The 26,543-nt window shown below is 44.3% G+C and overlaps 3 protein-coding genes across 3 annotated transcripts in view; 2 read left to right on the top strand and 1 right to left on the bottom strand.

Moving 5' to 3' along the window:
• Positions 1 to 13,874, top strand: part of S6kII (Ribosomal protein S6 kinase II) — a 37,785-nt gene extending 23,911 nt beyond the window's left edge. The window contains exons 15-19 of the mRNA XM_075696810.1: positions 2,193 to 2,351; positions 5,834 to 6,072; positions 9,141 to 9,258; positions 9,353 to 9,490; positions 10,181 to 13,874. Coding sequence (XP_075552925.1) covers positions 2,193 to 2,351; positions 5,834 to 6,072; positions 9,141 to 9,258; positions 9,353 to 9,490; positions 10,181 to 10,312 — 786 coding nt within the window. The 3' untranslated portion in view covers positions 10,313 to 13,874. The remainder of the gene's footprint in view (positions 1 to 2,192; positions 2,352 to 5,833; positions 6,073 to 9,140; positions 9,259 to 9,352; positions 9,491 to 10,180) is intronic.
• Positions 13,875 to 18,002: 4,128 nt separating this feature from the next.
• Sod1 (Superoxide dismutase 1) lies at positions 18,003 to 19,622 on the bottom strand. Its single transcript, XM_075696808.1, has 5 exons — positions 19,383 to 19,622; positions 18,929 to 19,025; positions 18,675 to 18,744; positions 18,464 to 18,581; positions 18,003 to 18,193 (listed from the first exon to the last, which is right to left on the bottom strand). Exons 1-5 carry the CDS (start codon positions 19,452 to 19,454, stop codon positions 18,086 to 18,088), a joined length of 465 nt encoding a protein of 154 aa, XP_075552923.1. The 5' UTR covers positions 19,455 to 19,622; the 3' UTR covers positions 18,003 to 18,085.
• Positions 19,623 to 19,893: 271 nt separating this feature from the next.
• On the top strand, positions 19,894 to 24,824 carry eIF1A (eukaryotic translation initiation factor 1A). The gene is made up of 6 exons (XM_075696809.1): positions 19,894 to 20,045; positions 20,696 to 20,779; positions 21,374 to 21,477; positions 23,113 to 23,245; positions 24,413 to 24,504; positions 24,646 to 24,824. The coding sequence occupies exons 1-6, from the start codon at positions 20,030 to 20,032 to the stop codon at positions 24,649 to 24,651; spliced, it is 435 nt and encodes a 144-aa protein (XP_075552924.1). The 5' UTR covers positions 19,894 to 20,029; the 3' UTR covers positions 24,652 to 24,824.
• The last annotated feature ends 1,719 nt before the right edge of the window (positions 24,825 to 26,543 follow it).

Genomic DNA, 26,543 nt, shown 5'->3' with positions numbered 1-26,543 from the left:
CCAACATCCTCGGCCGTGCGAAGTCGGCACGGCCTAGGCCAATTGTGCGCGGCGAAACCAGATGGGCACTCCGAACAATGATTCTCGATCGTGCCCCTATCGTGGCATAGTAAATACGCACTTCAAGCTTCATATGAAATATTCGTTTATTTGGCTGAAAGTACTGCAGCAGTGTAGCCTGCTTCTTATTGGCAGCCACATGCTTAAACATATTCCAGACGATCCACAAGCGATAGGCCGGTGTCCTCTATTATGCCACAGTAGCAGCGTAGAAGGGCCAAAGCAGCTACAGAACCAGTTGAAGTCAGGAGTGAGGCAACATCAGCGCTTGCAGGATCAACCTCTGCAGCATCATCGTTTGGCTGCTATTTCTGCTGCAATCTCCACGTCCATCAATCGAAGCATTTTGAAACACTGTCAATAACAAAGTATTAAGTGGCTTCTATGAGTGAGTCCAGTGAGCGTCTTTGTGCATGCAAACCGCCAGTCCTCGCGAGGCGTGGCAGGCACAGAGCGCGGCACCGAGGAGGAGGCAGCACAGCAAATGCAATGCGTCATTGACGTTGTCGAACTAGCCAAGCTGCTGCGTGTGTGTGCAGCTACGTTCAAATGGTGCCCTCGGCGCGATTACAGCAGTTGGGAATGCCCATCATGCCACCGTTATCTTCGAGAGTGTTGCAAAAAAGCTCGCCACCTGTCAACAGAGTGCACATGGTCTGGAGTGATGGAGTTCGATATATCCATTTTATGTCCAACCCCGTTTGAAATAAAAAATAAAAAATGCATGCGATTTTCCAGGTGATGTTCGATATATGCAGTGATTCGATATATCTGTGTTTGATATATCGAGGTTTGACTGTAGTACATGCTACTATTGATTACCTCCAGTCATATACCTATATGGAACACAGCTTAGAGAGCACCTTATCTCATTTTAAAAGTTATGATGTCATGTAAAGGTCATGAGAGAGGCCCTGAAATACTTTGGGGCGTTGGAGAGATTCGGCGGGATCCATTCAGGTGTGCCAACTTTGTATTCTGGACTGCTTGTATGAACAGTAGAGCATCATTTGCATATTAAGTGGTTTTTGAAGCAATCGCCAGATGCCTTTGATCTTTGAGTGTCTGAGTAGTCCCAAGGTTTAGAGAATGTGAACCAATACTGGTTATAGTAAATGATAAGCTTATTGATCACTGATTACATAACCCATAAACTGAGCTTTTATAGCATGATTACCAAGTCAGGCAGCTGACACAAACAAGTGTTATGGGTGTGCAAATAGTAGTTTTTGAGACTGCATAAAATTCAAGTTGAATAGTGGCAAAAGTGAATTCAAGTGAATTGGATATTAACACTTTCGTATAGTTTCAGAATAATGGAGAGCCTTTTTGACCATATCAAACAATGTGGACATCGCAATATTTGCTCTATTAGCAAGTTTCTGTCACTGCACTACACATCACGAAGTACGCTTTATCAAAAGCTAACGTGAAGCATTATGAAGAAAAAGCAGGATTCTTTGGAGCATGTGTGGTCATGCATTAGTAGAATGAACTTATGAAAGGCAGGCTTGTGAGCTTGTTAGCAATGTGTATATCTTCGAGACTAAAACAGAAATGCGCATTGATTGCAGTGATGGCAGAGAGAGAGAGAGAGAAAATTTTTTTTCTCTATTTGGTATGGTTGCAGCAGACAGTGCCACTGTTAAATAATGTTGCAATCAAATGTATTCAGATTTACACCAGGGAGAACTTTCAGATGAAACATAGATAGTACTCATTGCTGCATGTGATATCTGAGAGAAATGGCAATGCGCATGATTGTAGTTTATCTAGAAAAACCTGGCTCCCTAAGTGACCCAGTGTGCTCTATGTAACTTTGTTTTTCATGTCCGTGATGGCTGGGATAAAATTGGCCTCAATTTTCTTCAGTTTCGTGTCTGATCGTGCACAGATGGTAGTGTGAAGTATTAGAAGAATAAACACATTTGCAAATAATGACCATTTGATTCGATGACCTAATTGAATAGAACAATATCTGATTCGTTACTGGAAAGTTTTCTAATGTTCAAACATCCCTGAAAAATGTGTAGCAGTTCTTTTAATTTGTAGCCCTGATGCCACTCTTTTGGGTGATGTCATATAGCTCAAAGGATTCACTTGCTTTCCTTTTAACCTCTTGATTACAACAGGTTTACCAGGATGCCACCTCTGTGTATATAATCATGGAGCTACTCAAAGGAGGGGAGCTCCTGGATAGGATCCTAAACCAGAAGCACTTCAGTGAGAGAGAAGCCAGCGCTGTACTGGAAGTGATTGCAAAGACAATGAAGTTTCTGCATGACAACGGGGTCAGTTCTCTCTTCTACTCTCGCGCATCTGTGCTCACAATGCCTCCAGTGCAAAGCAAGTGCTGCACAAGCTAGTTACTGTACAGTGGTCATTAACTGTTGCACATTAAAGGCCAACTGCAACGAAATTCTGGACTGCATAAAAAGCCCCATTTCAGATAATTTAGACATACAATAACCTCTGTGGGAAATTTTATGCTTGAAATGCGAGTGGACACTTCACAATTTGCTGGCAAAAATCAATGTTTTTCATACCGAAAAAAAAAGGAGGAACCACGCCGTCATTACCAGTCGCAAAAAGTGACTTGCTGTGCATACTCTATAGAATTAGCACCCAGGTTGCCTGCTTCCTTTGCTTGTACACCGTTCCTGTATGTGAGCACACAGGTCCCGTATGTCTGCTAGCCACAGAGTTAGTATACTTTGGTAGCTGCTTTGTGCACTCTGCCAATGCCGTTGCTTGCCTGTGATGTTCTGTTAATGCGAAGTATAATCCAAGTCAAGCTGGTTTTCCCTATCTGGTTGCCCATGTTCAACAAGCAGAGCCTCGATGTGTTCTGCTTCTGCTCCAAGAGCTCATTGGGGTGGCCAAGCTAAAGGTGTGGATGGCTTAATGCAGAGTCAATCCACACATGGTGTAGTTATGCTATGTCAGCAAAAATGGGATGCTCTACAGTCTTAGTATGGCTGGTGCGGGAATACAGTGAAATCTCAATATAACGAATTTCAGGGGACTGTGGTAAATTGTTCGTTATTCTGAAAGATTGTTGTAGTGAAAGCTCCAAAATTAACCATTCCGCCCATCAACCCATCAGTTATAAGTTGTCATCATATGAGTTATCCATGAAATTGTCACTGTTGGCTCGTAGCATGCGCTGTTGCTATTTTTCATAGATTGCACCGCCATGCACCACGCACACAAAACAGACACCAACGCCAAGAAAACTACTGAAAAAGGTAGTGCCATGTCCCCTCCAAAGCACAATGTTTCTTGCTTTTTTTTTTTTTTTTCACATTTCTTGTCGTGGACACTGCAAATGTCTCACCCGAGACAGACACCTGAACTATGTCAAAGTGCAAGCATGCATAAACGACACCGTCTGCAAAGTGCTTCTGTGTGGCATCCCCACGAGTATGGAGGTTACATTTCACCGCACGCGTAGCTAGTACGGCCGCGGAAAGAAGCGCAAAAGAAAGAGGCATGCACAGACGGAAGGGTGAAAGAAGGAAGAGACGCACCTCCATTGCTAGGCAACACTTTTCAGGGCGGAGCATGTGCTCGCGAAACGTGCTGCTCTGTCACTTCTGCTCGCCCGCGTTCTTTTTTTCTCGGGTGCTGTCTCAGCTTTTCCGAACCCATGCGCCGCGACGTCGGCTCTCTGTGCCTTGTTGTCTGTAGCCTACTGTTTTGACTGCTGTGAAGGATACACGGAAATCTAATTATCCCCAGATTTCGGAATATTAGTTCATAGTGATGAGGCATTGTTAACATCGCAGTGAAACTGAATAATGATTGCTATTCTGAAAAGTTTGGTATTCTGAAGTTCGCACTACTGAAATATTTTACATTGAAACTATAAGAAGTCAGCAGGGGATTTCTGAAAAGTCTGTTAAGTTAACCTGGAAAGCTTGTTAATGTGATGTTCATAGTAACGAAGTTTCACTGTAGAACATGTCATATTGCACACCAGAGCTGCTGGAGCAAGGTGCATCGTGCACTAGCTTGGCTGACCAGCAGCACGTTGACCTATACACAATTTCGGCTCGCTGATACGAGTGCGTTGAGCTTATGCCTTTGACGAACAACAAAGCCCTCGCTCGCCTCAGACTTGTGTGCTTGCGCTGTTTCAGCAACTGATTGCCACGCTGCTGTGGGTCGCATTTAAAGCGCAGGGTAAAAATTTAATGATTTTAGCATCTCTGGCATGAGACTTCACTGGCTGCTGTCTGCCACGCTGGAAACACCGGACTCATCGATCGGTTAGACAACTACCACCATCTGTAATAAAGGGTGGTAAATATATCAGGCTCGGCATGGCCAGGCTAGTGGGGTCTACCCTCTGGCACGGCCGTGGACCTCATGCAAAGTGTGCGTAAACTGACGGCCAGACAGGCTGGACTCCAGCCATGATAATTTCGCCCATTTTGTTCTGCTTTCATTTGTTTTCTTTGAAGTGTCTGATGTAGAGACGCATGAAATACCCTGTAAGATTATGCACTACCAGAAATGATTGCTCGAGAATATCACCCCTAAATATAACTCACCTTTGGTTTTCGAGCGCCATCATGGCTTATAGTACTTATAGTCATCCTGAACAAGTATTTGTCAAGCAGATATTCCATAGGTAAGTGACTGTGCTGTTGAAATATAGCTTTTGCAGCTTCTCGTCAACTGCAGTTTACATGCTTTGTACCCGTTGGCTCGTCCACATCAGACTTGCCTGCTGCGGAGCTGTGCACGTTTGCGCACTGAAAGCTGGAACAGAAAATAGGGCTTTGGTATCCCTCTACTCGGCTTTGTGTACTGCACAGCCATTGCTCATGTTTCAGTGTTCAAGCACCCGACGGCCATGCAATGCATCGGTAATCTTGCAACAGCTCAAACAACTTGCGCAATGGGAAAGCATGCCGAGAGGGACACACGTCAACTTGCACATGTTGAGCAAGCAACACACCTGTGTACCTAGGCCCAAATGAGAGATCAGCACCAGCAGTTGTGTACAGTTCTCAAAATTTCACCATTTCGGTATTGCTACTGCTTACCGCCAGGTGCGCGTGTAATCTGCTTAGGTGCTATTTAAAGGCTGCGAATAATAAAATTAGACAATTACCAGCCTAGTGCCTTTGCTATGATTAGATGCATAGTATATGCTAAGCATTTATAAGCAGTTTAGCCTAAGTGAAATTTTGTTACAGTTGGCCTTTCAACCTTGCATCCCCTTCCTGTAACAGACAAACTTCACCATATTCACTGCTCATGTGGAGCAGCCCTGCTGGCATCAATCCTCCCTACTTTTCCTATTTTACTTGGGTTCAAGGCAGTGTTGAGCACGATACTGACGAGAATGCCTCTGGGTTTTTCCTGTGAATCTTAGGGGGAAGCTGGGGGTATGTCTCCTCAGCCCCACTCCTATGGTAGAATCTCCGTTATTACCTCCCTGTCATTTGATCTTGAGCGTATCCATTGTGGTTCAAACAAAACACGCTTCTTGCCATAGTTGTCCTTCAGCCCGCTGAGGATTGCTACACTAATGGCATGCTTTATGGAAGTGGCGGCTCAGTGAAACTTGTCGTGAAATTTGTCTATTGCAGTTCTTATATGGCTTATGTATCTGACAATACAGCATTATGTGTACTTCTTCTGATCATTGTACTGGGTATGTGCACTTTACTGGTTCCTGTGGTTCAGTAAAACACTAGTGAGTTCCATGCTGCCAAGCTCACTAGGCAGCTAAACAGTGCTTTGTTGACCAATGTTGCAGGTGGTTCACCGTGACTTAAAGCCATCGAACATCATGTATGCAGACGAAAGTGGTAGTCCGGAGAGCCTGCGCATTTGCGACTTTGGTTTTGCAAAGCAGATGCGTGCTGAGAATGGACTCCTTATGACTCCGTGCTATACGGCCAACTTCGTGGCTCCAGAAGTGCTCAAGAAGCAGGGCTATGATGAGGCCTGTGACATCTGGAGCATGGGTGTGCTGTTGTACACCATGCTGGCAGGGTGAGTCTCTTGACAGAATTTAGTCACAATCATAGGAAGTGACAGATAATGAAGCCAGAGAAAGCATGGGGGAAAGTAATTGTTACATTCTATTGAACTGTAGAGATAATATGGTAAAGAAAAGCAAAAATGGACAAAAAGGTAACGTGGTCACTCTCTGCGTACCACAAGTAACCTTCCACTTGTGTTTCAGTGACATCGCATGTGGGATGGTGGCCAAAGCGCTGACCAACCACTTTGCCTGTTGCGCAACTCTTGCAAATATTTGCAATGCCAAAAACATGTGATGCTTTTTTGAGGCATATTGCAGCCTTGCTTGAATGTTTTTGATTGCTTGTGTTCATGTTAACAAATTCATGACAGATAACAAATTTAAATGACAAGCTGTGCAAACGTATAATACCTAGAAAACACAAAAGTTTGTCACTGCAAGGGCTAGGCCCTACACGATGTTCGAGGCTTGTGAAAATTACTTAAAAGATCAATATGTTGTGTTCATATTGCATTCTTTAGTGACAGCTTCCTCAGATTAAAAGAAAGCAATCATGAAGGCCATGCCCTTGCGTACCACAGATGCCGGAAGTATGTCATAGCTACCATTTTTGTTAGGTCTGCCTAGGACTCGTCTGTGCCCAGATTTCACCGATTGCATTTAGTTGTAGTCTTCTTGTAACTGCTTCAAGTAATTGTGCTTGCCAGCTATGTACGGCATACCTTCCAACCCTCCCAATTCGCCCGGGAGTATCCAGATTCTTGACTGAACTTTCCGATTGTACGATCACAGTCTTGTAACTCCCGAAAAGTGGTCTCTGCTCGCGCAATAATGGTTTTTGCGAAACTGGCACTGCGAAATCTAAAGCCACATCGTGATCGTCAGCATCACCAACAACGGCCGCACTAGCACCATTGGTATCATCGACTAAGCAGCCGACTACGGTGCCTAGTAAGCCAGAGCCAATGTAGCTTCGTTCTTTATTCTATGGTAGCTCTTGCATTTCATGCAGGCCTTCCTCCATGGTGCATCTTGTTTCTGCTGCTTGCAAGGCGTTGCTGCTTGTGTGTACGATCAGCGTTGGCTAGGCAGTGTGTATGCGGTGCACCATGTAAAGTTACAATCCTCGTGTGCTTGATGCCATGGCGCTATCAAAGCCCAATAAAAGGTACTTGCAGAAGCTTTTGCGATCTTATACTTCTGAATTTTCATGCTTTTTGACATAAAAAAAAAGGATAACTTTATGCATTTTGTACAACATGTGGATGCGACGTTAGCACATGGTGGCAAAGGTGACTTGAAACTGCATGTTTCCACGGCGCACCGCTGAGCAGCACGACAACATTGTGAACTTTCTCGGGAACAACCGCGACGACAGTGTCATACGTGTGGAGTGCCTGTTTACGGGATTCCTCGTCGAACACAACCTACCCCTTAGTGTCAGCGACCACGTTGGGCCTCTTCTACGGAAAATGTTTCTGAAATGCGATGAGGCGAAGTGTTATGTGTGTGGACGCAACTCTGAAACGCAACTCGCAAGAATGCGGAGGTGGCCAACCTGAAGTTTATTTCACAGGCATCGCTCTCGAGCCTTTTTTTTTTTTTTTTTATTCAGTTTCCCTCAGCTGCTGCCCCGAGATTCCTATGAATCTGCTGAAAGACGCTTCAGATGCTCTCGAAGCTGAGTTTGCCACACTACAGGCGTACAGTCTTCAAGAGCACATTATGAATGAAGAAAGGTGGGACATGCAGTGGTCTATGGTTGGAAAACATGTTTCACCGAGTTGTTAAGATGATGCTCTATTTACTCGTGGTACCACATAGCAAGACAGAGTGTGAGAGGATTTTAGCACGGCGAGAAAAACTAGGACTGAATTCTTCTCATCAATGTGCAACACAACCCTCCAACACCTGCTGCTAGTGAAGGGCCGTCAGTCTGGACCATGTTTTGAGCAAAGCTACTCGGACAAATTTTTTGAAGTTAGCAAAGCCTGCTACTGCAAGGAGGTCCCTTCAAAAGGACTCATCGAACACTGCCTGAAAGTTTGAACCTCTCCCCCCCCCCCCCCGCGCTCCCACCGGAAGTTGAAACAGAGTGAATGCACCCCCCCTCCCCCCTCTTTGGTACGAATAAATCTCCCGATTTTCGATCTTGACAGGTTGGCAGGTATGGTATGGAAACAAGTTGCAGATGTGGTTGTGCAGTTCAACTCCTTGATGGAGCATTAATAAATAAAGCTCTCACCTTGTCCCTTTCTTATGGTCTATAACACTAAATAAAGCCTTGCTGAAGCACCCACTGCCTTCAAGTTAGGGTGATGCTGTAATTTTTTATTTTTTTTACCAATCCATTTATGAAGTAAATGCCTGTATGTGGGATCAAGTACAGCCTGACAATATGCTAGCTCTAGGTGCACAAGAACCACAAAGTAGAGAGAGGGACGGAGGAAAGGAAAAAAAGAAAGTAGGTTTTTTAGGTTTTGAATATCCAGAATTAGCATTTCAGGTGCAGCGGAGTGAAAGCCTCAAGAGTATCCACACCTTGAATTTCTTTGATTAAACTATATTTTAGTTGAGTGACATGAAATTTAGCAGACCCGCCGTGGTTGCTCAGTGGCTATGGTGTTGGGCTGCTGAGCACGTGGTCGCGGGATCGAATCCCGGCCACGGCGGCTGCATCTCGATGGAGGCGAAATGCGAAAACACCTGTGTACTTAGATTTAAGTGCATGTTAAAGAACCCCAGGTGGTCAAAATTTCCGGAGTCCTCCACTACGGCGTGCCTCATAACCAGAAAGTGGTTTTGGCACGTAAAACTCCATAATTTAATTTTTTAAATGAATTTTAACAGGAACGGAGCATTCAGAATTTGACAGGCAAGCTCGTTCTTTGTGTGTAACGCTGCAAAACAACATAGCAGCTTAGCTTGAGTAGTTTGCAAGGCACCGTCTTTTCCATAGCATTATGTGCTGCGATGGAGCTCGCTTTGCAACATTATGAGCATTCACTATTGCCCTGTCTTGTTATTATTACTTTGTAGCTCCAGCAGTTATCCTTATGTGTCTATTTCTCGACAGGCATACGCCCTTTGCGAATGGACCGAACGACACGCCAAACCACATATTGGCCCGGATTGGAGAAGGGAGGTTTGACCTAATGTCGGGAAACTGGGCCAATATCTCGAGTCCGGCAAAGGTGCGCTGTTTTGGCTCATTCTTGTGTTCAAACCCAAACGAGGCACATCTGCGCTGCATATTCGTTGTTAACTGGGATTATATCTTGTATGCAGCATCTAGTCCAGAAAATGCTGCATGTGGACCCAAAGCAAAGATACAGGGCAGCTGATGTCTTGGGACATGCCTGGATTGTGAACAAGAACAATCTTCCAGTCAGCAGGCTTTCCCATCAGGAGCCTCATCTGGTGAAGGTTTGTCTCTTGCTTCTCATTTTCATTTGTAACTGTGGGTTTCGATGGTCAGTCACTCTCAGGATGGGAAGCTGCCTTCAAGCTGAGAGCTAGTATTGAACAATGGTTTTCAAGTAATATTCATCCATGGCGTGCTTTTCTCATCTAGCACAGAGTTTACATTGTGGGTTAAAATTGATCAGGTTGGCTTTCGATGGGTTAGGTTATGCTGGCTTAAGTCACGAAATGTCCGTTTGTCATTTCGTGGCTTAATGGTTACAGTGGCAGTCACATGTTGAGAGATCAGTTTGCTAGGGGGGAGGGTTAGGTAGATGCCACTTTAGCAGCCACAGCCCAATGAATAATGACACATTGTTACTGCAGACTTATGGTATTGTGTTTTGCCATTATGGACTCTGTGTTAGCTGCTGCGATCCCATTTGGGCAAAAGTGAAGCGCCGGTTCTCGCGTAGTGCACATTTCCATTGGCTAGGGATGAAAGGAGCAAACTGTGTCCTCCTCCATAGTGTCCTGCTTTTTGTGGGCTCCTTTTTTCCCTGAGAAGTATGGGATAAATGGGAGTGTAAAGGCATTCCAAGTCGGATTGTTCCTCTTTTCTTTCCTCCCAGTTTTGTTTTTTAACATGCTTTTTAAGTATTCAGTGTGCATATCTTTGGAATTTAGAAAGCTGGATCTCTCCTTGTGTTGCAGGGTGCCATGGCGGCCACATTCAGAGCCATCAACAACTACCCCAAGCCCCCAAATCTGGAGCCCGTTGCGGCATCGGAACTGGCTAGGAGACGAGCCAACAAGGCACGGCACCACTCATCCACAGAGGTCTGACGGGCCCCTGATTCTTCCAGAGAAGGGAAAACACACAAAGAAAAGACATCGACTCTGTTGCCTTTTGCACACATTCAGTGACAGCTTCCTCGGACTCGTCAGTATGGAGTTCAGCTCGCATTCGTTGGCCATCTGGAACCCATTATGTTCTTGCGTGTGTACTTGCTTTGTTGTTATTCATTGTCACCGAGTAGCCGCTCGAGCACTTGCATTTGCGTGCGCTTCTGTTTGAAAGAGACAGGCCTCTGCAAGGACCTGCATGGAACAGTGTAGGGTTATGAAATGCTGGAGATTGTTTGAAACAAGTAGGCAAAAGAAACCGCCTGGACTTCAAAGAGCTCGGAAAGTGCCTCTGTGCGCAAGTTTGCTTAGTGGCATGTAGAAGTGTATTGCTGTATTAAGTCTCTTGTTTTTGACCTGAGGAACTAATTAGTTGCCAGAGAATAACTCGTTTAGTTCCACCTTGATACCCTATAGCATATAAATATATATATATATATATGTGTGTATATCTATGTCGTACATGAATCATGTGTTGTTTCTTTTGTCACTGAAGTACCTAAGGTTATGTGCCATCGGATCTTTTATAGAAAAAGATTGATTTTTTTTCTATTAATTTTGAGTCGTTTTACTCCTTCAGGAACCTTACCTGGTTCCCCTGCATGGATAGTTTTGCATGGTTTCTGAACAGGGGCCTGCAAACCTGTGTAGCACCTCGGCATAATTTGTTGCAAGTGTGATCCGCGGTAGTTGATTGTATTGTGAAGCTTTTGTTCTTGACCAGTTCGCCAAGTCCAGAAAGGCTGGCAGTTGTGTTGGCGAGTGAGAAGAATGCAATTGGCATGCACCTCTTTGCTTGCATCAGCATGGGCTGCATTTATCTGGATCTCTGTGGGTAGAAATTGCAGTATCCATTTGGTAGCCATATGCAGCACCTTTTGTGTTCTACGGTGTGCTAGAAAGAGAAGAAAGCATAGTGAAAGTTATTTTTAGTGTGTACAGACATTCTTTAAACCACTTAATTGTTTCTAGCTGTGGCATTTTTCTGTTTTTTGTAGTAGTTTAGCGTACTGTCTAATGGTATTGCCAGGTGTTCAGCAGGTGCAGTTTTTCATCTACGAACTTTCTCTTCCCAATTTGTTTGCTGAGCCTGCCTTTCCTTTCATGTGTACTTGTGTCGTGGATGTTGTGCAAAGACTGAACAGCTTGGCACCAAGTGCACCTAGTACAGTGTGTTATGGAATGGAAAAGCCTGAAGTTGGGGGGGGGGGGGGGGTCAGAGATGAGACCTAGTGCAAGCACCTCAACACCTTTACCTTTTTGCTCTCTTTGAACATAGCTAGTTCACAAACCAGGTGCGACAGCTTCCATTTACACTGTTCGAACTGCACAAATGTGTTGGCTTAAATCTTTTGGCAAAAGAAAATGTTTTACTGTGCCTTTTAATTGACATAGAAGAGATGAGAGGGACATCTGTTCACATGCCTATAGTATATGCATGCAACTGCTTTTGAGCTTGATGGGCGGCAGTGCTGAAGCAGGAGGCTCGTGGTGTGATTCCTTGTACCACCACCCATACTGGCAACCACATCCAGCAGATTTCCAACAGGTTCATGTTGCGACAGTTGAAACAGCCATCTTTCAGACATGTTGCATGTTGTATTGGACACCGTATCATACCATGTGCTTTCTGCTTTCTCTTTCCATCAATCAGTTCATTGCTTTGCACGGCTCATTTCAGTGTACATCGAAAAGCACAGTGATTATTTTTTTTTTTAAATTGGGTCATCTTGGCACTATATGCAACATTATGCGTGTGCAGTCTTTTTGTTTTTGAATCGCACTTAGTGCATGTAATATTGTGTTGTCAATAGTTCCAACGGAAGTTGTGGTGCATTGTCTGCACTGTAGACATGAAAAGCATTCATGCTTTGCTGGCATACTTTGTTTTGAAGACTGTGTCCGACACCAGAAGCGAAACTCTGTGATTGAACATGTTGCTTTCAGTGGGTTGTGCTCTAAAAGATGTCTAATGCTTATGTCTAATGACTGCTCTTCCAACTTGGTGAGACTGCCCATGTTTTTCACAGGTAGATGAATGGTAGGCACTTGTTCATTGTATGCAACGAGACTGTATTGAACACGAACAGCTTTTGCATTCATACTCCTCTCTGCTGCACAGAAGTTGGGGGCACAGGCAGCAAGTTTAGAGCTATTACTCCCACGACAAACGGCCTGCTCTTCACAGTGTAGGTACATCATGGTTGTAAATATCTGCACTGAAGTGCTTGTATTCAGTTGTGATGGCTGCCTCAAGTTCTACTGCTAACATCAGCCATGTGGCCTCAGTGCCTGCAGAAGTAGCGGAATCTCTAGCTTGGTGAGACAAGGTGCGTGTTTTGTTTTCTCGGCACCAACCAAATCTAAAGCTACTTTGCTTTTCTGTCCAGAAGAGCAGCTAGGGATACCCACATTGGTTGTCATGTCTTGATACCCCGATTAGTTTGCACTGTTGCTCCTCGCAATTCAGTGCAGTCTTAAATTTCTGAAATTAAAAAAAGTTTGTTCTCTCACACATGTGTTATGTTCATAGAGGCATATATAGAAGTAGTGACATTGTAACAGGTTTTCATATTTTATACTTTCAATGTGAACTCGTGGTGGTTTTAACTGTAGCCTTGAGTGAAAACACAGCTGCCAGTAGAATAGTAGTATGCCAAGTGGCAGCTTAGATGTGAATAAGGCAGCAAACTGGGAGAAAGTGCCAACAATTTGTATTGGAGTTCAAGGAACCTTATATTTGAGAACTACTGAGGAGGAGGTAGCAGTTCAGTTAGTACTGGTAGCAAAATTCACTTGTGAAAATGGAAAAACAGTGTAGGAAGAGTTTTACATAGCTATTTCAATGCATCAAGATGGCACAGTATGCGCATCACAATATTTCTGCTTCTTCTGCAGTGCTTCAAATCATGCACCTTGTTGAACTGGAAGCATGTAATATGGCACTACGCACTTGCCGTAGCTTCATTCTAGTGCTAATGGCCGTCCAGGTTGACAAGGCTTGGATGTCTGATGCCACTTCACATTTCGACCACAGTCTTGTGTGTGTTGACACTTCGTAACATGTTTTTGTTTTTAATCTGTGTTGTGGCTCGTGTAGTTTTCTCGAATGCTTCTTCCCTGAACTACTTTCAAGCTTTTTCAATTGCATAAAATCTTTAGCAGCAGTATGGATGCTGTACTGGATGTGTTTGTGGTACACCAGGGAACATCATCGAGAATGAAATCGAGAAGTATACGTCTTGACAAATTCTTTAGGCTCATCCTTCCTTTTACAATTCTCTTCTAAGGTATGCCCACACTAGGATGCAGAAATGCGTTCGTATCTATGATGTAAAGTAGAACTCCTTTGATGGACATGATACTTAAACCTTCTAACCTTTTGAGCGCTTCCTTGCTGGCATGTCTTCATAGTTGGTTAGACCTGTATTGATGTGATCTTTCTTCTGAAGCATTTGTTTGATGAGATTGCTAAACAATAAACACTTTGATACATTGTTGACTTGCTAGCGTCCAATACTTATTTTGCCTTGTCATAATTCAGCATGTGTGCAAGTGGGTACTTTTCTTTCATGAACTGATTTGCTGCATAAATGGAATGCATTTCTGGTCTTCTGAACAAGAAACAAGCATTTGCGCACATTGTCTTCAGCAACTTCTTGTTCTATCTTGTAGCATTATGATAGGTGTCATTTTTAAAAAGCATCACGGAGATGTGACACAGCACCAGCTACAGTCTGTCAGATTCATTGTGCAAACTGATGAAAAATAAAGAGCAACCCTCTCCCTACAGGAAAATGTGCATGCACCTAACCTTTGTCACGGTTAAGTAACCCACAGATAAAACTGCCGGATTGCTTGGGCCTCCCGCTTTCCTCAGCTCAGAATCTTCCCGTTACAATCGGGTTGCTGAGGCTCGGGCTGGATCAGCGCGCCGATGGCGAGCCCTTACACGGGTGAGTTCTTGCTGCCGCTTGTCGAAGACTGTCAGTTCCCCGAGGAAACGCACTACATGTGACCGTCCCATCCGTTTTCCAAGATGGAACTGAATGGAAACGAAGCCAGCGCGAAACCCTTTCTTACCCTTTCCCTCTCTGGCAGAATTTAAAAGGATTCGGTTGTGCGCATTGCGTGAATGCGCGCCTATGTAGCTGGAATCCTTGCTAATAGAGCGTTTTAGATCAAGGCGGCGCAAACGTTGCGATCTCCTAGCACTTGGGACGACAATACTGTGCATGCGCAGTACTGGTCGCCCCAAGCACTAGGGGGCCCCAATGCTTGTATCTCCATCTAAAACTCTCTAATGACTCGCGCTTCGGTGCCAGCGCAGCTGTCAACTGATCAACTGCCCTTTATCGCAGCTGCACTGCTCTGGGAACAACAGTTTTTTTGTGCGACCACAACAACGGCATTGAAATTTGTAAGCCAATATAAGCTTTGCTTGAAGAAAGCTTGCAATCTTTCTCTGCATGACAAATTTCCCACTTTTCGGGAAAGACTGACCATATTGGAGCTCTCCAGGTACAAGCCCAGAAAACACCTGGTTCCGTAAATCTGACCTTTAAGCTCGGCCAAGGTCAAACTGGAATGCAGAACGCCAACGCGTTTGCGCGGAGCAGCATCTGTGTGTTCTCCATTAAACCCATCTTGTGCGCCATCGAGGGGCGACACCTGCCATGCTACTGGCACGCTCATCACGCCGACCTTCCAAGACACCTTCAGTGCAACACTAAACCATGCTATCGCTTTCAATGCTTTTCCTTTGCTCAAAACTGGCAATTTTTCTTCCTCTGAAAAAAGTGTTCACCTTACTTCTATTGACCTATTACTGCAACATTACAAAATGTAAATCCTTTTATTAATCTGAACTGACTTTGTGTTAGTTTCGCAGTAATATCTACTTCTGTATTTGTTTTTATTGTTTGTATGTGAAAGAAAAGCTCAAAAGTGATGATGCTTTGTTAGCAACATGTGAAGATAGAACTGATGTTTTGGCTGCTGTTATGCATCATATGCTGCGCAAGAAAATTGGAATAGTCGAAGCATGTCACGTAGTGTAGCCTAATGTTGCTTAGATGTCTGCTTAAGTTAGGTGCACAAAGACTGGCAGCCAAGCTGTTGCAATTCGGCAAAGCCATCATGCACCTGATCAGAATAGACAGCAAAAATGTGCTGAATATCTACTGAGGTACAACATGCCAAGACTTCAGCCAGCAATGTTTACTGTTGTCGCTACCTAGTACACAATTGTAGCATCCTTGAGGGCCAGCACTCTGGAGGCATTGTAATCGAAGGAGGCTGATTATTCAGGGTGTCTACCAACCGGGAAAACCGAGAATTCTCAGGGATAACTCCGGGAATTTCTGCTTCCATCGGAAAATTAGCAGTAATCTTGTTGAAAGGGAACGGAAGTCGCGGTATTGCTGGCCCAAGTGACAGAGAGGAATCGTAACGAATCCTCTTCGACGCCGTGTCGACCGCTGGAGGAGTTCCCAGTGTATACCGCCAACGACAGACTTTCCGGACGCCCGATAATTCGGACGGCTTCGCGGCACCACCCTATACAGCCAATGTATAAGAACCTCTGAAATTTCGAACGCGAGAACCCTTCGCCGTCCGATTTTCCGGACTTTTTGCTGTGACCGCAGGTCCGAAACGGCATTAATCAAAGCCACCACCGCCGTCGCCATAATGATTACCTTTTTTGTGAACTGAAACTGTGCTAGGGACGAGACACCTAGGTAGATGCAGAACGAAACTGCGAACACAGCTGCGTTAGTACCGTCTTGATCTACTTCGGTGTCTCGTCCCTAGCACAGTTTAAGTTCACATACACACATACACGTCCTACCAACCAGCCTCCCAACACACTCTCCTCGAGTTTGCCGCCTATAGCTCGAACCGGCACACTCGCACACAAATCCGCTGGCAGCCGTAGCCACCACTGCGGCAATGCTATGCCGAGCTGCTTTGATGTTCGCTATTAAGCCAGTTCCCGAAAGTTAGCTTCGCCTCAGTACAGGAGTGTTACGTGGTCAAGCATACACGAAAGTATTGCAGTGAAGCTAACCAGTGTGGAAAGGGTCAATTAGCACGGGACACAGTATGTATTAATTATACACGCGTGCAACCGCCATCTTCTGTCACAGTAAGAGCACAGATATGCTTATTAAGTGTACTGACAGGCCTTCAGAGCTTTTTGGGATGTGCCTGTGGCGATTTGAGCCATTGAGGGCAGTGAAAGACAGGCATGAATTTTTTCAAACTGCCCGATTTTTCGGACGTTGACTGTACAACTGACCAAGAGGATTCTTCAAATGGCCCATGGGGCAAACGCATGACTAAAGGAGGACGAGAACACAAAAGACCTACGCACTGAGGAATGAATGGGAAAGGGAGAGAAAATCAACTTTTATACTGAGCCCTTAGTTAATGTTGGTGCATGCTGGCACCTGATGGGGTGGAACCTTCTCAGGTCCCATGTGCGTCCAGCAGTTCCTGGCCCCTAGCCGCCAGCGTGAACTGGGTCGGTAGGTCGGGGCTGGACAAGGTCTCCCATCGTTCGGGGGGGGGGGGGGGGGGGCGGAGTGAGGGTTCTTGAGCAGTGTGCCGCCATTTCTTTGAAGGAGCTTGAGCTCAAAAAGCAAACTGTTGGCTGACGCCAAGATGCAAGGGTCCCTTATCCAAACCAAAATAAGTGAAACGCAACACTGAGGCGTTGTGCGTGGACTGAGATTATGTCAGGACAGTTGAGGTTGACAGGAAATGTTGAGAGAGAATCTCACTTGTAACAAAGTTCAGGCCTCACACCAATGAGCTTGCTATAAGTTAATAGAAATATCTCATATTTGAATATATTTGCTTCTGTATGCATCTCGTTTTTATTCGTATTTGAGAATGTTTGACTCGATTTGCAATGTTTTACCATATTTTTCATATACAAGTTTATTCGCTGTGCATTTTATTAGCTCCGCCCTTCTGTTTTCTTTCAGTAATATGCACACTACTCCTTACTATTCAAACTGGATCAAGCAGTTTTTTTATTTTTTAACATGCTTACTAAAGAGTGGAACATCGGGCGACAACCCGTCTTGACATGAAACTAAGTTCTGTGCGACTCAGGGAATTTTGCAAAGGCACTTAGGGAATTTAGAAATGTCAACTTGGTAGACACCCTGTTATTGTAGAGGACCATTTGCAGCAAGTCTGAATACTGAGCTAGGGCATGCACAGGTTTTTCAAACTTGGGAGTGTGTGCACAGCGACTACAGAATTGGTAGCAATGGTAGGTACAGCCGCCCTGATTTTTAATAATATAGCGCGAGCGTCGACTGAACTGCTGGTGAGCGCCTTATAACGGCGATAAGCGTGCAACAAGGCGAGAGTTCGCGCACGAGCCTTGTTGCACTCGCCTTGTTGCACGCTCTTGTTGCACGCTTATCGCCGTTATAAGGCGCTCACCAGCAGTTCAGTCGACGCTCGCGCTATATTATTAAAAATCAGGGCGGCTGTACAAGAATGCCAAATTGATATATGACAGTGCATCTGAGTCACATTAGTAGTAGGCAATACCATGCCGAAGATGCAGAATGGCTGCTGCATAACGCCACAAAAAGAAGCGGGGAGACACTTTGGGGGAACAAAAAAAAAGTTTATTGGTCTGCATGTTGAGAATGCATGAACGAAGTATCGTAAATGTGCCATTTTGTTGGCTTACTTGGTGATGCCAACTACACCGCAGGCAAGTCGGGCACCCGCATTCCCTGTAGTCTTGCTCAGTTCATGGCCTCCCTTTCCAAGGTCGTCTGGGTCGGCATGAACCTGTTAACATTTGTCATGAGTTTCATTGTGACACTGATGTCTACAAACACATCACTGCTGCTAAAGAATTTGCTAGTCAATGAATTGCACAGCAGAGAAAGAAGTTTCACAGATTATTCACATCCACTACATAGCAAGAACAACAAGTAAACATGGATGTGGTGTCAGCCTGTACATTTGAGTGCAACAAGTGCTGACAAGGGATATTGGTCAGTGCTACATTTGTGCGTGAAAAGCAGGCATTAACTGTCCCGGGGATTTGACACTCACCACAAGAGATCGTCCAATGATGTTGTGCGCTCCACAAAGCGAAATTACACAGTCCTCGATGTTCACCTTCGCAACACCGTCGTCGCCAGCAACAACATTGCCCAGGTCTCCAACATGCCTGTTAAAGGATAAGTGCGCAGACAGTAAGAAAATTTCAATGAGCTGACCAAACGCATCGACGCCCTGATGCATCGAGTTCCAGACAAATCACCTGTTCGAATCAGTCGGTGCACCATGCTCCTTGCTGTGCGGGTTGAAGTGCGCACCTGCACTCACACACCCTGCAAAAGAAAAACCACGTCAATAACAGGCAGGATACAAACCACCTGTTACAAGCAGGTCTGCCCCAGTGGGACAAGTTCGCTGTGTGCGCGGTTGGCCGTGCACACGTAGCACGGTGCAAAAAGTGGAAAGAAACCGTGATCAACCAAATTGGCTTAACTGGTGTGAAACAACTCAACTTACCGTTAGTGTTATCTCCGAACTCGTGAATGTGAAACCCATGAAGTCCTTTCCCAAGGCCAGTTACTTCGCCGACAACTTTAACCGGCTTTCCCTCGCACTGCAAGAAACACCGCCGCACGATTAATAAAACACCTTGTACAAACTAATAAACGAAGTAGCTGTTTTAGAGTGGCCCGAAGGCCATTCGTAACTTTCGATAGTCGCGGAAGCACTCGAGAAGGAAACAGGCGACGATCGAGGTAATGGTGCCGTGTGCAGAGCCCCGGCGCCTAGACCATTAAATAACAAGTAGTAACAGACGGATGAGATATATTGCTAGATAGCTACATAATTAAGGTAGCAATGCGTGCTCTGAGAGTTACAACGAAGTACTTCTTGGCACATAGTCGCCTGTTTTGGCACATGACAAATGTGCGCGAATAAACTGAACGAACACACCCGTTACGCCACTCACCTCCTGCGAGAAGTGAAGGGTCCCCTTGGTTTTGTCCGAGCCCGACAATACGCAGACAGCCTTGATTGTCATCCCGAGTGCCTGACTTCTTAGGATTAACGTTAATATAAAGTTTCAGCGTCTGACCGGTGGTTTCGGCAGCAAAGTCGCGCGTATCGAGAACTCAGAATGCGGCTCGCTGCGGAACCTATGGCGGAGCACTGGAGTTCAGTTTCTCTCTTTCCCCGCCCCTGAGCGCGTTTAAATACTCCACTTGCGCGCTGCGCTAACAACCTTGTACTGCGGCGCCACTAGAGTTTCTATGGCGCCACTCATAGAGACCAAAAACCAAAACAAGAATTGGGTCAGATCAAACACAAAAAAATTTGGAACAATAAGCTCTATAGAATACCTATGCAGATGCTCAGAAACCACACGGCAATTTACAGTGTAAATTATTGTACTTTGAATTTTATCGTTTATCACGCGGTGACGCTGATTTCAGTGCTTTATGCGAAATAGCACAGCAAATATAAGCAACAATGAGGCTCCGCAGGCAGCGCCATCTTTTCCGGGCTTGTGCGTCGTCCATATTGCGTGGTACACAAGTAGGTCTCCGAAATTTGTGAGCATCTCATTGTGAAAAACGCCAACTAAGCACTCCTGACATGCCGAAGAACAAGGGTGAGTACTCGGCTTTCAGTTGTTTGCTGAATCGCCGTAGTGTTAAGTCTCGTGCGTTAGTGTGAGGCGGCTGACTGCGGCCCACAATGGTTGTGCTTTCAGGCGCTGATGTAATGCGTGCAGCGTTATACTTTATTTGCAAAAAATCTACTCCAAGTTTCTGTAGTTGCGGGAAGGCGTATCACTACTGTTATAAAAGTTGTGTTAAGTTTCGAACCGAAACAAACATATTGAACTATAGGCAGTAGTGCAAGTTGTGCGAGACTGCTTTCCTTGTTATCTCTAGTAGGAATGTATGATACTTTGCTGCACCAATTTTGACTTCTGCAATGACTCCGCAGTCACTTGGTCACCGTGCACGTTCTTTGAGCCGTGCGAAGTGTTTTGTGAGGCATTGGGGATGTTTATAGTTGCGATGTTTGTCGAATAGTAGGGAACTGCTCTCACCGTGGTGTCATTGTGACGACCGTAAACGGAGTGTAAAATCATAAGTAATGCAGCGAAAGTGGTAAGGTACCAAAATCCTTTTCACAATTCGTGTAATGTACGACGCTAATGGCCTGTAATGGATCACATAATTCAGTGACGCATAGCCCCAATAGCTGCTGTGTCATGTTTGCGCCTTGACATTCCTTTCTTGATGCTTGTAGGAAAGGGAGGTAAAAATAGGAGAAGAGGAAAGAACGAAAATGAAACTGAAAAGAGAGAACTCGTCTTCAAGGAGGACGGCCAAGGTAAGGTTTTGCACATGCCTACTACCAAGTATATGTGCGATCACTTACCGGGTCATTTACTGCGTCGCTTGTAAGCATTAACGAACAAGCAGACTTCCCGTTGTATGAAAGTTTGCCTCTGGTTAGCAGCATAATTATAGGCAGTAACTGAGTATAGTAGTAAATTCGGCTTATTGAAATCGCCCAATTCGAACTAGTGCTAACTTTTTTGCATGGTTTGAGTTGGGTTTGAGGCCTAATTGTTCTTTGCAATCTTACTTGGCAATTTTCTTTAACCCTCTTTTCTTTAATCTTGTGACTTGATATGAAGGTGGCGTATGCCATTCCTTCCCGCTATACATTATGCAGCTGATACAGTAATAACATTCTGGATTATCTACGTTCTGAAAGAATGACTCCAGCAACTTTTACAGCTTTGTTTTGAAGAATTGTTTTTCATCATGTGCACTGGTGTTTCTTCTACAATCTTGTCACTCACAGTTTCGATTCTTAGGAATGTGTAGTCATTTGAATATACTTTTTCATTGGACCAGTAGCAAACAATCTTGTTTTTGTATAACAACTTCTGGTTTGTGGCTTCCTTCTTTCTAACAGAATATGCTCAAGTTATCAAAATGCTTGGCAACGGACGGCTAGAGGCCATGTGCTTTGATGGCATGAAGAGACTGTGTCACATTCGAGGAAAACTGAGAAAAAAGGCAAGTATAAAAGTTATACGAAGTTGTATAGCTGTGTATGCCGTGCATGCTCTGTGACATGGTTTTCAGTATTTTCACGTGACCAGGGTCCTATTTTGGTACCTTTGGCAGGCACGGCAAGGTACAGGCTCTGTCATATTTAACCTGAACATGCATTAAGTGCCTTATTGCTTCCCCATAGGGAATATATTACTGTTATTAGTGTTGAGTGCCTTAAATATGCTAGCTTAATACATCGTCCTTCCAAGGCATTTAATTCTTGCTCTGTACAGTTCACATTTTAACACATAAGTGCTGTTAAGCCACTAGAGATGAATCTTCACTGTTCAGGTTAAGTCTGACAGTAGCTGTATTCTTGCCCACAACTTTTTGTACAAATTGCAAAAAAGCCCAAATTTGTACTGAGAAATTCTGTGGCCCTACATTATAGTTTTTCTTGTGAGCTGTTGATACTGCATTGCATGTACTGTTTGCTCCGTGCTCTTTCTCTTCCATTTATTTTTCGAAATTTTTGAATGGCAATGCACTCTTTGTTGATTGTAGTTGTATTAATAATAATAATATTTGGGGTTTTACGTGCCAAAACCACTTTCTGATTATGAGGCACGCCGTAGTGGAGGACTCCGGAAATTTTGACCACCTGGGGTTCTTTAACGTGCACCTAAATCTAAGCACACGGGTGTTTTCGCATTTCGCCCCCATCGAAATGCGTGTAGTATTCTGCATATGCAGAGTCTAAAAACTAAATGCTTCTGATGTCACAATATTCAAATGAAGACATCTTCTATTTCTCCTCGTGTCTGAAGTTTCGCCAGCATATGACGAAAATGCAGGGGAGAAAAATTTAAATGGAACATTCGTGTTCACTGCATAACCTTCACCAACCTGCTTTATGCCAGGGTTGTCTGCGGGCTTAAATGAGTGCAGACTGCAAGGCTGACTAAAATCCCACACTTATCTGCATAACCCTATCCACTCAATAGATAGTTACTTGGTTGACCAAGTTGACCATGTAATAGCATCTACATCACTAATAGATACTATTGGTTGAAAAGTCTTCGAAGTACAGCATGAAACTGCTGCGAAGTTTCCTGCTTTACATCATTGTTACTAGGAAAGCATTAAACTATGTGCGTGACTCAGGTAGTCCGCTGTCACAGTCATTTGTGAGGTACAAGGCCACTGGCTTGCTTCCCAACTGGTTACCACTTTTTAATAGTGGTCAACCACCCTTTTTGTCAGGTTGAGCTTATCGGCAAGTTTAGTAGACATGGGAGGTTATTCCGTAAGTGTTCACCTAGTGGACATGTTAATTTCGTTTGCTGCTGAAGGTCTGATTGGCCGGTGCGCGTCACAACAAGATGAGCATTTCTACCTAACCAGCACTTCAGCAGCAGACAAAATGAACATGTCCATTAGGCGGACACTTACAATTACCCCTCCCCCCCCCCTTGCTATCCATAATTTGTTGTAGTTGTCCCACCGCAGTGCCTGTTGCTCCCATTGTGTAGCGTTGGAGTGAAGAATTTCATAAATCAAGCAATTAATCAACGTAATATGGATACCGAGCCACGAAAAAGGCAACGAAGTTTACATGAAGAATTTTCGAATTGATTTTTGTAATGCTGGTTGCAGGTTTGGATAAACCAGGGTGACATCATTTTAGTGGGTCTGCGGGACTACCAGGATGCCAAGGCAGATGTCATCCTCAAATACAACCCAGACGAAGCACGAAACCTGAAGTCCTACGGAGAACTGCCTGAGCACGGTAAGCTGCAGCTTGAGAGGCGTACTGATTTTCCTTCTTGCTTCAGTTCATTGCAATGCTAACTAAATGGAACACATGCAGCTACCTTCAAATATCAGAGTTGCACTAATTCCTTCAGTTTCTCCATTCCAGTGTAGCAAACACCAAAAAGTTTAAATACCCAATTCTGACAAAAGTTAATTAAAGAAGTAAAATATAGGCACCACACAGGCAGTTCGAAAAAAATTAGGCAGTGTCTGTTGAGTAACTTCGTGAACATTTGTGGCTTCTGCTGCAGGGATTCGGAACATTTTGGGTTATATTTTTTGCTCTGCAGTGCAACCAGAACTGCACTGTGAAGCATTGGCTCTTACCCTTTTGCTAAACCTGTCTTAAATGGACGCTAATAGAAACATTAACCCAAGCCTTATTTCTAATGTGCCACTGTGGCAATGCCATCCTGAAGTTCCTGCACTGCCTCGCTACGAAATTGTGGATTTTGACAGTGTCAAATGGGTGTAGTAAATGGTTTGTTGGTAAAGAAGGCCTGGCAAGTTTTTAGAAGTTTTTTCTTTTGTGTGTCAAAATGCCCTTAATGTGAGAGAATATTCTGCGATTTTCTGGGCACAAATAGAGCAGTCATCCATTTTCTGCTCTAATAGTCACACTTTTACTGTTAAATGAATTAAAACTGTTTTGAAAGAATACTTTGCCAGGCTGAACTCATTTAGGGTAGCTTGTTAGTGCCTAAATCAGCCCAGAGGTAAATAAGTGAGAAGTTTGTGCTATGAATTGGGCCACAGGATAGAAAAGAGAAGGGAACATAAGCTGTGGTGGTCCAGAAGTCGATTGGCACATGGCTTTTGATGAGACATTTCGGTAATAGAAAGTGTTCCAGTGTAATAAGAACTTTTCTCTCATGGCTTTTTTTACGGGCCTGCAGTCGCTAGTCTCCCCTGTGTTGCGTGTTGTGATCTCCTGAATAAAAGGTGTGTTCATTCGTGTGCATGATGCAAGTGTTCTCAATGCAAGATGTAGAACTGCCACTGTAGCTTGCAGTGAAATAATTGTTTCTTTGGAAGTCCAAGATTTTAATGGTAGCACTGTTCTGATCTTGTTACAACACTGCCGTCATGTTGAGGTTAACTGGTGTTGTGCAGACATTTAAATCACTTCAACTTCTTACAGCGAAAATCAACGACACTGTCAACTTTGGTGAAGAAGAGGAAGACGACAACATTGAGTTCGATGAAGTCAGTGGCGATGAGGACATTGAGGGGGTAAGTGTCATGCAGCCATATGCTACTTTCACTTAGTTCTCAAGCGGCAGTGCATTGCATGTTGGTTACCACATTTCATGATGCTGGCTGTTACATTGGTGTGTTGTGGTGCTCACCTTGTGTATCTCGTTCCCTTTCTAGATCTGAGCATTGGTGAAGAGCATGCAGGAGCGATCCCCACAGTATCACCATTTGCAGAATGTCGAATGCCACTGGTTTCTCTCGGCTACCTTTCATGCGAAATTTACCATTTTTTCCGTGCTTGTGTCGTGTGAAGTCTGCAGAAGTAAAGGTAATAAAGTGCTATTTATTTTCCTTTCTCCCCGGCCCAAGAATTTGCTGACAGCAAGGACTGTGCTGTCATTGAAACTGTTGCACACACATGTGCCGTTGCGACTGCAACATTGGTGAGGAGGAAGCCTGTTGTCAGAGTTAGACAGGAAAAAATGGACTTTGAAAAGAAATTTTTTTTTAGAAATGTAAATTTTCCCTTGTCATCAGCGGCAACATTCTGCTGTTCTGCTTTCATGAGTGTTTAATTGAAGTGGGTGAATCTGGGCTCTTGCTATGTCACTGCAGTGTAGTTGGGCAATCAAGAAAGGAACCTGCCTCAACTTGCCGAGTTGTAGCTGTTTATCTGGAGCTGTTACCACCCTTGTGCTCTATTGTTTTTACTGTGGTGTGTGTAAGGCAGCGATGAAATGATTGAATGGTTGTAGACAATAAAAGGGCTGCTTTACTTGATGTATAAAATGATTATTTCGATATGTGCGGTAGTGGCTGCAGAAAGCACATTTCACATAAATTTTTTTCTGCTATATCTTAATGTCTGTGAATAAGAAAATAATGTAACAAAGTGCTAATAAAGACATTACTGCCAATTCAAGCTCAGATTGTTGTATGACCAACTTCACACGTTTCAAAGGAGTATTGGCATGACATTTCCGATGTCATTTTGTTGTGTTACACCCTAGAAAAAAAAGAATAGTGCCCAGCATCACAGCTCCTCGAGTAGTCAAGATGTACTTGTTTCTATGAGCTAGCTTCGGTTTCAGTATCCAGGAGGCAAATGCATCGTGGCATCACAATACTTAAGCTTGCTCCACTGCTGTGATCGCTGCAGCTGCCACATGGGAGCACCGAGGAAAAATGCGCAGCATATTTTTTTTATCGGCAGTGGCATACCTCGTTTAATTGCTACCTGCCCGCCAATTTTGCTGAGTCATAACACAAGGTACAGAATTTCTTTGGGGGCTGGCAATATCTTGGATGAACATGGCGGTGATACGTGCCGTGGGGAAGCCACAAATGGAGAAAAAGAAAGCACTCATCCTTCATCTGGCCCTGTCATGATGGCAGCAATCGTGTGTGTGTGTGATGTCTCTAAGGTAAACAGCTGTCGAATGGTCTAGGGACAAAAGCGTCAATGTAACGAGAGCTGCGCTAGAGGAGACATGTCCCCTTTGGCCTGGCTGTGGGTTTGTGTACAGAGAAGTGAGGGTGAATTAATTGGCCATTGTGCACTTCTGATTCCTTCCGTGAAGCTTCCATTCAGTTGGTCTTGTAGCAGTGGCGTGATATCTCGTCAAAAAAATGTAATTTCACTATTACAGCATTGTTTTATAAGTAAAACAATATTTCCGCTCTATTTCTACGTTAGACTGGTACAAAGAATTTTCACCTCAGAGCGGTCTAAGGGCCCTTTTATATCCATCGTCATCCGGTTACGTGTGGTAGAGCTTCTACAACTTCGAAATTACATGTTGGTACTCATTTGGCTAAAGAAGTGGCTGTACTTGGCTGCCTTGCGAGAGATGGTGCACACTGGGGCACCCCGATTGCAGTCTCAAGCTGGGTGCATTCAATGTTTTGTGTTATTTGCATGATTGCTTGATACGACGTTAATGTGATGTCTAAAAATTGGCAGTTTTGCCTGACATTGATCGTGATAGCAAAGTCTAGTATGACTCTGAGTCCCTTGCAGAGTGACCTACTGGAACTCCAGACCTGCACAGATAACAACTTATATGGGAGTCGCC

The sequence above is a fragment of the Dermacentor variabilis genome, chromosome 6 (genome assembly GCF_050947875.1).
Source record: "Dermacentor variabilis isolate Ectoservices chromosome 6, ASM5094787v1, whole genome shotgun sequence".
NCBI classification, from domain to species: Eukaryota; Metazoa; Arthropoda; class Arachnida; order Ixodida; family Ixodidae; genus Dermacentor; species Dermacentor variabilis.
Note: the sequence above shows the minus strand (reverse complement) of the source record. Positions and strands in the feature narration are given on the sequence as shown.

Bases quoted from the DNA above. Each gene is read 5' to 3' on its own strand.
- eIF1A (XM_075696809.1), top strand. The intron at 20,780-21,373 runs GTAAGGTTTTGC...TCTTTCTAACAG, and splicing joins CTTCAAGGAGGACGGCCAAG to AATATGCTCAAGTTATCAAA. The intron at 23,246-24,412 runs GTAAGCTGCAGC...AACTTCTTACAG, and splicing joins CGGAGAACTGCCTGAGCACG to CGAAAATCAACGACACTGTC.
- Sod1 (XM_075696808.1), bottom strand. From the start codon at position 19,454: ATGACAATCAAGGCTGTCTGCGTATTGTCGGGCTCGGACAAAACCAAG. The intron at 18,745-18,928 runs GTAAGTTGAGTT...TTTCTTTTGCAG, and splicing joins GTTCGGAGATAACACTAACG to GGTGTGTGAGTGCAGGTGCG. The intron at 18,582-18,674 runs GTGATTTGTCTG...ATCCTTTAACAG, and splicing joins GCACCGACTGATTCGAACAG to GCATGTTGGAGACCTGGGCA.